The 13,063-nt window shown below is 40.2% G+C and overlaps 1 protein-coding gene across 3 annotated transcripts in view; it reads left to right on the top strand.

Annotated features, from left to right (window-relative positions):
• The first annotated feature begins 238 nt into the window (after positions 1 to 238).
• TMEM114 (transmembrane protein 114) overlaps positions 239 to 13,063 on the top strand; it is a 56,201-nt gene continuing 43,376 nt past the window's right edge. The window contains exons 1-2 of one of the 3 annotated variants that reach the window (XR_011966964.1): positions 239 to 679; positions 1,519 to 1,599. Coding sequence is in view for 2 of the 3 variants with exons in the window: in XM_072608646.1 (XP_072464747.1) it covers positions 430 to 679; positions 1,519 to 1,599 (331 nt within the window). In the remaining variant the exon portion in view is untranslated. The remainder of the gene's footprint in view (positions 680 to 1,518; positions 1,600 to 13,063) is intronic. The other 2 variants (XM_072608646.1, XM_072608640.1) reach the window with 2 other exon arrangements.

Genomic DNA, 13,063 nt, shown 5'->3' with positions numbered 1-13,063 from the left:
TGTGCAAGTAGTTTTCGCTCGCTCCAGGCGGAGGGACGATCCCAGCCTCCGCAGGTGCTACTACCTTGGTCAGGCTGGCCCGAGGCTGAAACGAAAGAAGGGGGGACCTGGAGGGTGGATGGGGGTAGAGGAGATAGGAGCTTTATCTACGGCCAAGAAGAGAAGTAAGGAAACGGAGAGAGCTCAAGAGGAGAAGGGGCGGAGAACGGGGTGTAGAGGCTGGGGTGGGGCTAAGAGTGAGAGGTTGGAAGGAGGCAGTGAGGGTGGGGAGCAGATACCTGGAAGGGTGCAGGGGTTATTTCGCACTGGCTCAGGCTCCCCCGGGTGAGGTTGCCTTCTGCTCCCGCTCCGATTCCTACTGCTACCTCTCCAGCTGGCTAGGACTGTCTGGCCAGGCAACCAGAAAGGTGGACTGAGGTCCAGTGCGGGATGCGGGTGCGCCTGGGTGCCCTGGCCGGGGCTGCGGCGCTGTCAGGGGCGCTCAGCTTTGTCCTCCTGGCAGCTGCCATCGGCACAGACTTTTGGTACATCATCGACACTGCCCGGCTGGAACAGCGCGGCCTGAGGGGCCCGGGGGCGGGCGGGGCCCAGGATCCTGGTGGTGGCAACGCTGGAGGCTTCAACCAGAGCCAGTGGGAACCGCTCAGCTCACACTCTGGGCTGTGGAGGACCTGTCGGGGTAAGGGCCCTCTGGTGTGTGTGTGTGTGTGTGTGTGTGTGTGTGTGTGTGTCTGTGTGTCTGTGTGTCTGTGTGTCTGTGTGTGTCTGTGTGTGTCTGTGTGTGTCTGTGTGTAACAAGTTTGGGGAATCTGGACACAGAGAGGTCCCTGCTCCACTCCCACTTTCCCTCTCCTCCTGAGAAGGCTCTGCAAATCTCCCCATCTCTCCTGCGGGTCACTGCCATCTCCTTCCCCCACTCCCCCCCTCCCAGATCCAACGCAACGGGGCCCTATCCCAAGCTAAGCTTTTCAGCCCTTCCTCATTTTGTTTTTCTGCTGGGGGTCTACCTCCGTCTCCATCTCCTTGTCTCTGCTGTGCTTCGTCCTGCAGCCAAACACTCAGGTTTTCTCCAGCACTCTAATCTTGGGGCTAAAAAGTCCTAGGGCTGTTAGCTCAGATATTTCACAGCAAAGAGCCAAACTCACAACTCCTATGGGCAGCTGGCGGATGAGAGTAGACTGGGGGAGGAAAAGCACTGGGGGCTGTGATGGAAGAGTGAGCGTAGGGAAGAGGGAGTTCTTGCCACGAAATCCTAGAGTCACTGTCTTCTGCTTTAAGGGAACTTTTTATTGAAGAGCGTGTGTGTGTGTGTGTGTGTGTGTGTGTGTGTGTGTGTGTGTGTGTGTGTGTGTGTGTGTGTGTGTGTGTGTGTCTGTGTACAAATGGGTACAACTGGGAGATTCCCTCCTTCCCCCTTCTTTAATTTGTGGTTTGAAACTCCCAATTTACACGTGCATTTACTACTGAACTGTTCGACTTCTGCTGCTGACGTTCTTTCTACCTTTCCTCCATCAATAGTGCAAAGCAAGTGCACACCCTTGATGAACCCCTTCTGGCAGGAGAACGTGACAGTCTCGGATTCAGACAGACAACTTCTCAGTGAGTGTCTTACTCTAGGGACTGAAGTGGGGATGGGAAGTTCTACAGGCATCTTGGATGGTTGGTAGGTGGGTGGAACATTTTCAAGTCAGAGATAAAAGCACCTTAGGGTCTTCTTCAGTTACCACTAACCTCCACTTGCTTGATGGAAGCAAGGAGGTTTATGTGTGTATAGTGGGGAATGTTTAGCCTTGGGGAGGGGGAGATGGAGAGGGTCTTTTAGAATATGAGTCAGAGTTTCCACAAATCATGTTTTTGCTCCTTTGAAAGTATTATAATATACACTGTCCCTCACACGTCTTCTCCCTTCTAGATGAAATACTGGGGATGGATGGGGGACTAAGTGTCAGAGGAGACTAAGTAATGTCCAAGCTCAAATTTGTCTACCAGCCCTGGAGAAAGAAGTTTGTACCATCAAGGAAAAATAATCTTTCTACTAAATGTGCTATGGGATCTCCATTAGAAATTCACAGACTTTTAGAGCTGAAAAGGACCTTGGAGAGATGTCTTAGGCTAAACCCTTCATAAGGAAATGAACTTGCTCATCATTGCACAACTAGTTACAGACAGAGAGAAATGATAAAACCCAGTTCTATTCACTAATACTTAATAACTAACGTTATTTAGTGGTTAATATGTGTCGGATACTTTGCCACTGTTATCTCATTTAGTCCTTCAACCTGAGAGATAGGTGCTATTATTATCTACACTTTACAGATGAGGAAACTGAGGCAAACAGAGGTTAAAGTGACTTGCCCAGGGTCACATGGTAGTAAGTGTCTGAGGCTAGATTTGAACGCAAGTCTTCCTGACTCTAGTTCTGGTATTCTATGTACTGTGCTACCTAGCTGTCCTAGACTTGCCCTATCAGTTTGGGTGCTTTGTACTACTTCCATGCTGCTTTTCTTTAATTTGTGTGGATTTAGTGCCCACAGTGTGGAGCTGTCCAGATTTCTCCCTGCCATTCTATGATTAAGAACATATTATTTCAAAAAATGGGAAACCAAGGCACTGATGGGATTTGCTCCACCCAGCCCACTGCAGGCTTTTAGTTACAGAATAACTGATGTTAAGGGCATAGAATAAATGTGGTGTTCTCTGAAGACAGGAGAGACAACTCATCTGCTGGGGGGTATAGTGAAGAAGAAATGATTGTACATAACAGAAGGGGAAGAAGACTGTTAGCTCCCTTTGGAATGATGGCAGTGCATGATCCAGGAGCCTGAGGACATTTAAAAAATTTTTTGAACTTATAGACCTTGCTCCTTGCCCAAGAAGCATTTTCATATATACAGTGGAACACAAAAAAGATTGTCTATGATACCATGAATCTCCATTTCATGTTGCTTTAAAACAGTATATTAGAAATTGCACACATTATTTCAAAAACTGTCTTTCTTCTTGGTATTCCCTTCTCAACTTCCTTCTATTTCTTTTTGTGCATTTAAAAATGTTCCCATGGCCCTCTTTTTGGGACATCAGTGTCACTGATTCTTTCTCCCGTTTTTAAACACTGAGAGAAAAAGCAAACACCTTCAATAATGAAAAAAGCATCATCAGGCAGAACAAATCCACATAGTGACCATGTGCAAAAATGAATGCTTCTTTCACATCATGAGTCCATCATCTCTGTCAGGAGGTGTGTAAAATGTTTCATTATAGGTCCTCTGGACATGGTTGGTCATTGCACTGATAATGTTCTTTTTTCCCCTGTTACCAAGTTACCCTTGTTTAAATTGCTTTCTTCATATTTTCTCATTTTATCCTGTATTTGTTCATACTACTGAGGATTCTCTGCATTTTTCTCTTTCATCATTCTTCATTGCACAATCATATTCCATTCCATCCATATATCAGAGTTTATTCAGCCATTCCCCAATTGATGTATACCTCCTTGCTTCTAGTTCTTTGATTCCCTCCCTTTTAGTCTCTCTTTAAAGATTAAGAAGCTTGTTTTGCTTGGGACCATTCCATCCCTGATAATATCCTCTTTCTTTATACCTTCCCATCCCTCTTATTTCTCTATTGAATTTGATGTATTTCTGAATCAAATTTTGTGTGTTCATTCCTCATTTTTCCATTTAACATAAGAGTGAAGTTCATTTAATGTCTCTTCTCCCCACACTTTCCTTCATATTTGTATACTTTTCTCATTCCAGTTATGAGAAATAGCAAGTTTTACCCCCTTCTTCCTCCTCCTTACCCTAATGCTTTCATTTTACTCTTTGTTCTTTTACACCATCAGTACAGGAAAAATTTACTGCATAAATTCTTTTTTTTATTTAACTCCCTCAAAAGCCCTTGAAAAAAATTAAGGTTCTAAAATGACACTTCTTTTCAGAAAGTAAATATTATAAGGTTAGCACTGTATCATCATATAGTCCAGTTTATTTATTCAAATTTATTCGCCATCTAAATTTCTTTGAACTTGTGTTTCTATTTTAAAATTCTTACTCAGCTTTATATAGACCAGGAAGTCTCTATTGAAAGTGCTATATCTCATTAAAGGTCCATTTCCTGTCACTCCTCAACCCCAAATAAACTTAACATTGCACGATATTTTTATTGGTTGCAAATCTATACAGTTTGTTTTTGGTAACATTGTATTCCAAGATCTCCTCTTGTTTTTCATAGATGTTTCCAAATCTTGTGGCATCCTGACTATGATTTCTTGGAACTTGAACTGTTTGTTTCTGTATGTTTGAGTACTTTATTTTCTTTGATGTGAAAAATGTATTTTGGCTATGGCATTTACTTTAGTAGCATCAGGAAGTGAGTATTGGATTATTTCTATTTCTACCTTGCCCTCTGAATTTTAATAGATTCAGGCAGTTTTCTTTTATGATTTTTTGATTTATAGTGTCTAGATTTTTCTAATCTTATTTTTTCCAGGAGTCTTGGCTAGAAGTCCTGGCAGCATTTGTAGTTCAGCACAAATAATTGTTGGGTGCTTGCTTTGTTTCTGGCATTATGCTAGATATTTTGGGTGATAAGACATAGTTTCTGACTTCAAAAAGATTACAGTTTAGTCAGGGAAACAACATTATCATATTTTAAAGCTTTAAGCTATCTACTGAACTGTAAGCTCTTATATTAGCTTTGTGTTTCTGCAGTCTCCAAAAATTTAAATGCTTACTAGGTACCAGGCATCAGAGGGGCAAAGACAATGCATTAAACAATTTCTACTCACCAGAAACGTCAGTTCTAATGAGATGAGACTAATGTTGATTTCACTGGTATAAGAAGCTTCTGATGGGGAACTCCTTCTATCAATTTAAATCAGCATTTCTTGAGGACACTGAGAAATTATATTACTTGTCCAGGTTCACACAGTGAGGGTGATGTCAGAGGCAGAACCTGAACTTGTTTTCCTGATTCTGAAGCCAACTCTTTATTCTCTATGCCATGCTGTCTCTGCCTTGTACAGAGCAGGCACAATAGATATTTGTTGAATTAAAGCAAAAGATACGTTCTCCTGGTTGTTGTCCTTTGTTCTTGAAAAGGACAAAAATGACATCACTATGTTGGGGTCAAGGTGCAGCTGTGACTGATCAGACCAATATGAGTTTGGAAGGCTCTACCGCAGATTGGGCACAATAGTTCATATGAAAATTTGGAGTGGAGATGTCTCTAATTTGATGCATCTCATGTTTCTTTTGAGTTACTGCAATTATGCTTTGCTCCTAGAGCACAGTGCCTTCTTTGATGCAGGCACACCATGCTGGTGGTCCTGTGCCAGTGTCTCCCATGTCTCACAACCAATACCTAATTTCTTTAGCGAGACCTTGAGAGTATCCTTGTATTGCTTCTTCTGACCTCTGGGTGAATTCTTGTCCTATGTGAGTTCTCATAAAATAGTCTTGTAGGCAAATATACATTTGGCATTTGAATAACATGTATAGCCCATCAGAGTTGCACTCTCTGCAGTAGACTTTGAATGCTTAGCAGTTCAACTGGAGAAAGGACCTCAGTGTCTGGTACCTTATCTTGCTAGGTGATGTTCAAAATCTTCCTAAGGCAACTCAGATGGAAGTGGTTCAGTTTTCTGGCATGGTGCTGGCAGACTGTCCAGGTTTCATAGGCATACAACAATGAGGTCAGCACAATGGCTCTGTAGATCTTCAGTTTGGTAGGCAGTCTAATACCTCTTCTCTCCCACACTTTCCTCTGGAGCCTCCCAAATGCTGAGCTAGCCTTGGCAATGTGTACATCAGCCTTGTCATCTATGTGTACATGTGTGGAAAGTGTACTACCAAGGTAAGTGAACTTATCCATAGCATTCAAAATTTCTCCATTTGCTATAACTTATGGTTCTACATATGGATGGTATGGTGTTGGCTAGTGAAGAATCTCTGTTTCCTTGGGGTTGTTAGGCCAAAATTAGTACACACAGCAGAGAATCAATCCATACTGTGCTGCATCTCAGCCTCAGAGGCCTTTGATTGAATACACAATCATCTGCAAACAAACAATCATGCATTAACTCTCCCTCCACTTTGGTTTTGGCTTGTAGCCTTTTCAAGTTAAAATAATTTACCATCAGTGCAATAGCTGACCTTGGTACCAGTTTTATCCTTGTTTAAGGCATTTGACAACATTGCTGAAAGCTAATGTTCTCCTAGTATCCTGAGGCAGAATGAGGTGGCAGATACTTAATAAACATTTGTTGATTGATTGGTAAGGAATGTTCTCTGCAGTTCAGTGAGATCTGGTGTGGGGAAAGTAACCTTTGCTTTTACATTGTTCCAGGGTGATGGAGGAGAACAACTCTGTCCTGAATTAAATACAGGACATTGCTCAGGCTTTGACCTTGTCAATACAGGCTTGTCAATTCATTATTACCCTCTTGACTTCTTGGCTGAAGAATCAAAGTCAGTACTGAGGGTCAACATTTCTGTAGAAGGGAGATTATATCAAAATTTCACTCACTGTTCTGTGCTTTTGAAAAAACAATGATGCTAGGTCAAGAGGTTGCTTTAAGATCAGATGAAAATTCATGACTTATCTGAGGGTAGGAGCAGATTGTCTCTTCAAGTACATTCTCCTTAGTAAGTCATCTCAGGGAAGGCTTCCCCCCCAAATCTCATTTTCCAAAAGAAAATTTATAAAATTTGACTTAAATTCTTTCATTATTTAGAATTATCCCTCTTGAATATTAGGGATATTTTCAGGCCCCAGCTTTTTCCATGAAGCTAAAGAAGGCAGAAAGGAGAGGAATAGGCACCACCAGAAGTTACCATCACTTTTCAGTTTTCTGAAGTCATTGTGGGGAGGAGGAAGCTCTATGAACAATGCTTTTTTTCACTTCAGAGAATTCATCAGTGACAAGCAATCTACTGAGATAAAATGGCAAACAGTGAGTGCTGTTATGCCTTATGATACCCTGAAATCTATCTTAATACTCTAATTTTGTTAAAGCAGCTCAGTAAATGGTTCTCAGTAGGAACACTGGTCTGATGATTGGGGAGGGTATTCACCTTTATTTCAATTAGGGATGAAGGGAGAGGTGAAGTTTTTTGTCCAGGTTGAAGAAGCAGCTTCTGTTTGGACAAATGGCTATCTAGACTTAGCATCTGTCTTTTTTTCATCTTTCAAATGAACCCTCAGCACTTGAGGTAGCTGGAATGGTCGATGGAATGACTGCTGGCCAGGAAGGAGAAGTTCAATAGGAGGATTGCCCATCCAATTAGTTTGGGATTTAAGGATGAAACTTTGAGGTGCTATACTGAGAGGTAGAATCTCAGATCAGATGTGGTAACATGTGAAATGCTCTGCAAACTTTCAAGCACTATGGAGAGTATCCCAAAACTTTTAAGCTTGAGATAGCACTAAGACTTTTGGAACAGCCTATAAAAATGCCAATTAGCTATTATTATTACCAAGAAAGATTTTTAGTCTCTCTCTGTAGAATGGAGTCAATAATCAATCAAATAATAAGCTCATAAACATTGATTAAGCACCTGCTTTGTTCCGGATGCCTTACTAGGCTCTGGTGATGCAAAGACAAAAATGAAGTAGCCTTTGCCCTCAAGGAATTTATATATTTTTGGGAAAAATTAGACACACACACACACAAGCATACACATAAATTGGTAGGCAGTTAGGTGGCTTAGTACAGAGTCCTGGATTTGGAGTATGGATGACCTGAGTTTGAATCCTACCCCAGACACTTATTAGCTATGTGATTGCCAGCAAGTCACTTAACTTCTTGGCCTCAGTTTCCTTATCTGAAAAACGGAAATAACAATAATAGAAGCGCCTTCCCCTTAGGGTTGTTGTGAACATCAAATGAAATAAAATACGTAAAGCATTTTGAAAACCTTAAGGTGCTGTATGAATGGTAGCTATTATTCAATATATGCAAAAGAAATATAAAACACTTGGACTTCAATGGAATCTTTGCTCCAAAGAGGGAAACACTGAGGAAGCATCTATGCAGCTGTGAGTGTGTATGCACTCCCAGACAGCCAGAACCTACTCAGTGCTTTAGATCCCGATGATAGATGGTCTGTTGTATGCATTCATAACAGCATTGTAGGAGGTGAAGAGAAAATCAGAGAGACCACATGATATGGTGGGAAGCATGTTGGCTTTTGAGTCGGAGGAACTGATTCTCAATAATAACTTAGCTACATGTTGCTGTTTGGAGGGACTTTTTTGGTGAGTGACTTGACCTCTCTAGGCTCTCATTTCTTCACCTGTAAAATAATATGGATGGGATTATATTAAATGATCTCTTCCAACTTCAAATTTGTGATCTTATGACTCTTGTACTTTTTTATGTTCCCAAATCGCTAACGATTAGTGACTGCATTTGCTCCTAAATAATGGACTAACGCTGACCAAAATCATGAACTAGACAATGTCGGTTCCTGGCACAAGTTGCCCCTTTATGTCACTCTTTTTTTGAATCCCATATGGTTTTCCTTCCAAATGTGGTGGCAGGGAAGAGGAATTAAGAAGCCTTCTGATGAGGGTGAAAGAAGAGAGTTTAAAAGCTGGCTTGAAGTTTAACATATAAAAAAACTCATATCTTGGTAACCTGTTTCATCACTTCCTGGCAAACAGAGGGAGATGAAATGGAAGCAGTGTCAGATTTTATATTTTTGAGCTCAAAGATTATTGCAGATGGCAACTGCAGCCATGAAATGAAAAGATGCTTGCTCCTTGGAAGGAAAGCTCTGGCAAATCTGGACAGCATGCTAAAAAACCAAGATATCTCCTTGCTGACAAAGGTCTATATAGCCAAAGCTGTAGTTTTTCCAGTAGCAATCTATGGCCATGAGATTTAGACTATAAGGAAAACTGAGCACTGCAGAATCGATGCTTTCAAATTACAGGCTAGAGAAGACTTTTGGGAATCCCTTGGTCAACTAGGAGATCAAATTGGTCAATACTTAAAGAAATTAATTCAGATGATTCACTAGATGGTCAAATACTGAAGTTGAAGTTTAAATATTTTGATCACATAATGATTGAACAGGAATCATTGGGAAAGCTTAAATATTTTGGGCACTATATTTTGGCCAATATATTGAGAAAGATTGAAGGCAAAAGGGAAAGGAGATAGCAGAGGATGAGATGGATAAATAGTGCCATGGAAACAACAAACATGAACTTGGACAGACTTGGAGACATAGTAGAGGGTAGAAGGACCTGCTGCGCTTTGGTCCATGGAGTCATGAAGAGTTGGACGTGACTGAACTGCAAGATGTTTGCAAACCCACAATTCTGTGTAGGCTTGAGAATTAGATTTATGTACAGAGTAGGATTTTTTTAGCCTTTTTAATGTCATGATAAAGCCTACGGACTCCTTCATAGAGTGATACTTTTAAATGATTAAAATAAAATGTGTAATATAACAAAAGAAATCAATTATATTGAAATAGTTATAAAATGCATTTTTTAAATACAAAATTCCAGGGCCCCAAGTTAAGAACTTCTAAATTCTAGATGATAATCATAGTAGTATGGGACAGTTAGGTGGTATAGTAGATAGAGTGTATAGAGTGCAGGACCTGGGGTTAGGAAGACAAATCTCTGAACTTAAATCTGGCCTCAGACACTTACTAGCTGTGTGACTCTGGGCAAGTTACTCAACCCTATTTGCCTCAGTTTCGTCATCTGTAAAATGAACTGGAGAAAGAAATGACAAACCACTCCAGGTTCTTTGCCACAAAGGCTCCAAATAGAACCACAGAGAGTCAGATATGACTGAAATGACTGAGCAGCAACAAAATCTAAGAAAGGAAAAAAAAATGTGTAGTGTGGATGAAGATCTGAGTTTGAATCCTGCCTTGGCCCACCTGAGATCAATTACTTAACCTCTCAGTGCCCCAAGCAAGACTGTAAGTTGCAGAACAGTTGCAAATCAGAATTGACAGAGGGAGCTCTCTCTACAACAGAGAAATCACCAGTCCAGGAAATTTTTAAAAATGCTTTACATTTAATAATACTTAATACTTTTAACATTTGCTTTCATATTTGACCCTTTTGAGATAGGCAGGCCAGGTCTTATTATTCCAGCTTTATTGATGAGAGTGAAGTGAAGCAACATCAATAAAAGATCAAACTTCAGTTTTGTTCTGACTTTGGAGAGACCTGACAGTGAAGGAATGAAGTCATTCAGTCTGTGTCCAGTTCATTGATGAGGAGTTGCCAGTTTGCAAATAAGCCCTTCACAAACTTCCTCTAGAAAAACTCACAACTTCAGGCGGGGATGGCAAAAGGCAAGAAAGGATAAAATTTGTTCATTTGAGGTATTTGTAATAGGCAATAGATTTGACCGATAAGGCAATAGGTTTTACCCAGGGGAGGTAGTGTAATGGAGTTGAAAAAATCATTCTACTAAGAACAGAGAACCAGGCTCGAGAAGAGCAGGGAGAACCTGTGACCTTCTGCGTGCTTGGGTGTGGTCTTTTAACTTAGTCTAAGTTTTACAGAACAATTCCTTTTACTAAAGGGATTTCTTCTGTGAAGTTTGGATTCAGTCAAAAGGCTGCACTTGAGGACCTAGAGGGCCACATGTATCCTGAGACTGCAGGTTCCCCACCCCTGCAAGACCTAGCTCTGCCACCAACTATCTGTGTCACCTTCACCAAGTCACTCTTGGAGCCTCAGTTTCCTCACTTGTAAAATAAATGACTTCAACTAGATAATTTAATAGAAATGTGAGATACTAAACTTTTGAGTTGGAAAGGATCTCAGAGATGATCCATTCTCACCCCTTTATTTTAGAGATGAGGAAATTGCAGCCCAGGAAAGTGACATAACTTACATAATATCATAGAGGCAGAAAATGGAGCAAGGATTGTAATGTCCCTTTCAGCTCTCACACTCTGTTCCTGGGCAGTTTGTTCAAGTTCTCACAGCAAATTAGTATCAGAGATAAGTAGGGCTAGAACTCTGATCTCTTGAACTCAGTATAGGAAGAGGAGGTACAGCAGTAAGAGATGAGACTGACTTTGGGTATATCTCAAAAAAAAGAATCTCATTGTCTTACAGTTTTATTATTCACTGTTCCAGCAATGACTGAAACTATGATTAGGTAGTTTGCTTTGATTTAGAAAATAAAAAAATACACCTACCAAATAGCCTCCAAATGAAATCTTAAATGGTAGTGTGGTAGTTGCTATGAATGAAAATGGGATTTGGATAGGTGATTGTATTTACAGGCTCTTAAAGCTCAGGAGGGAGTCTAAATATCACGTATGTATAAGAAGTAGGTTACTTGGTGGAGAGGGAATATGCCCTCTCTGTATTCATTTTTTCTTCTGGAAGTAATGCAAAATACAGCATCTGAAAAACAATGCTTGATGTTTTCCTATGACTTCAGGTTCTGCAGGCTTGCTTCATTAGCTTTCTGTAAGTCAGGCAGGGGGATTTTAGCTCTTGGGATAGGTTTGAGGTATCATTTTCTTTGCCTCTGTTGAAGTAATGGTTGGGGACAGTCTAAGAAGATTTCACATGCTAGGAGATTGGTGTTAGAAATTGAATTGTGGTTCTGGGTCAGTACAGGGCCATGCTTCAGGAATTGGGGAAGGATAAAAGACTAGCCTCTTACTTTTGTGAGAGGAGCCTGCCCGGAGTCATTGGGCTCTCATCTGTGACTAGAGACATTGGAGTTATCCTGAAGATGCCAGCTGACCTTGTGTGGGACAGCTTTCCCGTCTCTAATGAGATTCTACGTAGCTACAGTAGCTTTGTGGGTAGACATACAGAATAGCCTAATAATGATGATGATAATAAAAATTCCTGACATTTTCATAGTACTTCATAGTTGCAAAAACACTTTAAGAGAAATTATTTCATTCGATTCTATTAACGATAATAATCATAAACAGTAATACTAATAGATAGCATTGATACATAGCTCTAAGATTTGCAAAGCTTCTTAAAGTATTATCTTATTTTATCCTAACAACAGCCTCTATGTTCTCTGACGTTGATGAGGGTATGTCTCCTCACTGAAGGCAGTGGGAGACCAATTCTTTAGTGGACTTAAAGATTCACCTTTGACAATTCGTTCAGTTTTTTAATGCTTGTCTGTTTGTGTTTCTTGTTGTTGTTCAGTGATTTTAGTTGTATCTGACTCTTTATGATCCCATTTGGGTTTTTCTTGGTAGAGGTACTGGAGTGGCTTGCCATTTCCTTCTTCAGCTCATTTTACAGATGAGGAAACTGAGGCAAATAGGGTTAAGTGACTTGCCACATAGCTGATAAGTGTGTGAGTCCACATTTGAACTGAGGAAGATGAGTCTTCCTGATTCTAGGCCTGGCACTCTATCCACTGTGCCACCTAGCTGTCTTTCAAAAAAAATTCATATTTTATTTCTTTTATTATTTCTCTTATTTTTTAAAATTTATTTTATATCTTTATTCCAATTACATGTAAAATATGTAGTTTAATGTAAATTTAATGTTCATTTTAAAAAATTTTGGGTTCCAAATACTCTCCCTCTTTTTGTCCCTTCCTCCTTAAAAAGACAAGAAATTTGATGTAGGTTACACACATGCATTTGTGTAAAATATTTTCATATTAGTCATGTTGTGATAGAAAATGGGACAAAAAATGAACCAGAAAAATAAAGAAAAATTTGAAGAGTATGTTTTGTTCTGTGTTTAGACTCCATCAGTTCTTTCTCTGGAGATGGATAGCATTTTTCATAATTAGTCCTCTGGAATTATCTTGGATCATTGTATTGCTGAGAATAATTATGTTATTCTCAGTTGATCAGTTTACCAATAATGCTGTTACTGTGTACAGTGTTCTCCTGATTATTCTCATTTCACTTTGCATCAATTCATGTCTTTCCAGGTTTTTCTGAGAGCATTCTACTCATCATTTCTTTTAGTATTCCATACCAATCATATACCACAACTTGTTCCCCAATTGATGGGCATCCCCTTAACTTCTAATTGTTTGCCACCGCAAAAGAAGCTCCTATAAACATTTTTTTTTTTT

Source organism: Notamacropus eugenii, chromosome 1, assembly GCF_028372415.1.
Source record: "Notamacropus eugenii isolate mMacEug1 chromosome 1, mMacEug1.pri_v2, whole genome shotgun sequence".
Taxonomy (NCBI): domain Eukaryota; kingdom Metazoa; phylum Chordata; class Mammalia; order Diprotodontia; family Macropodidae; genus Notamacropus; species Notamacropus eugenii.
This window is presented reverse-complemented; position numbering and strand designations above follow the sequence as displayed.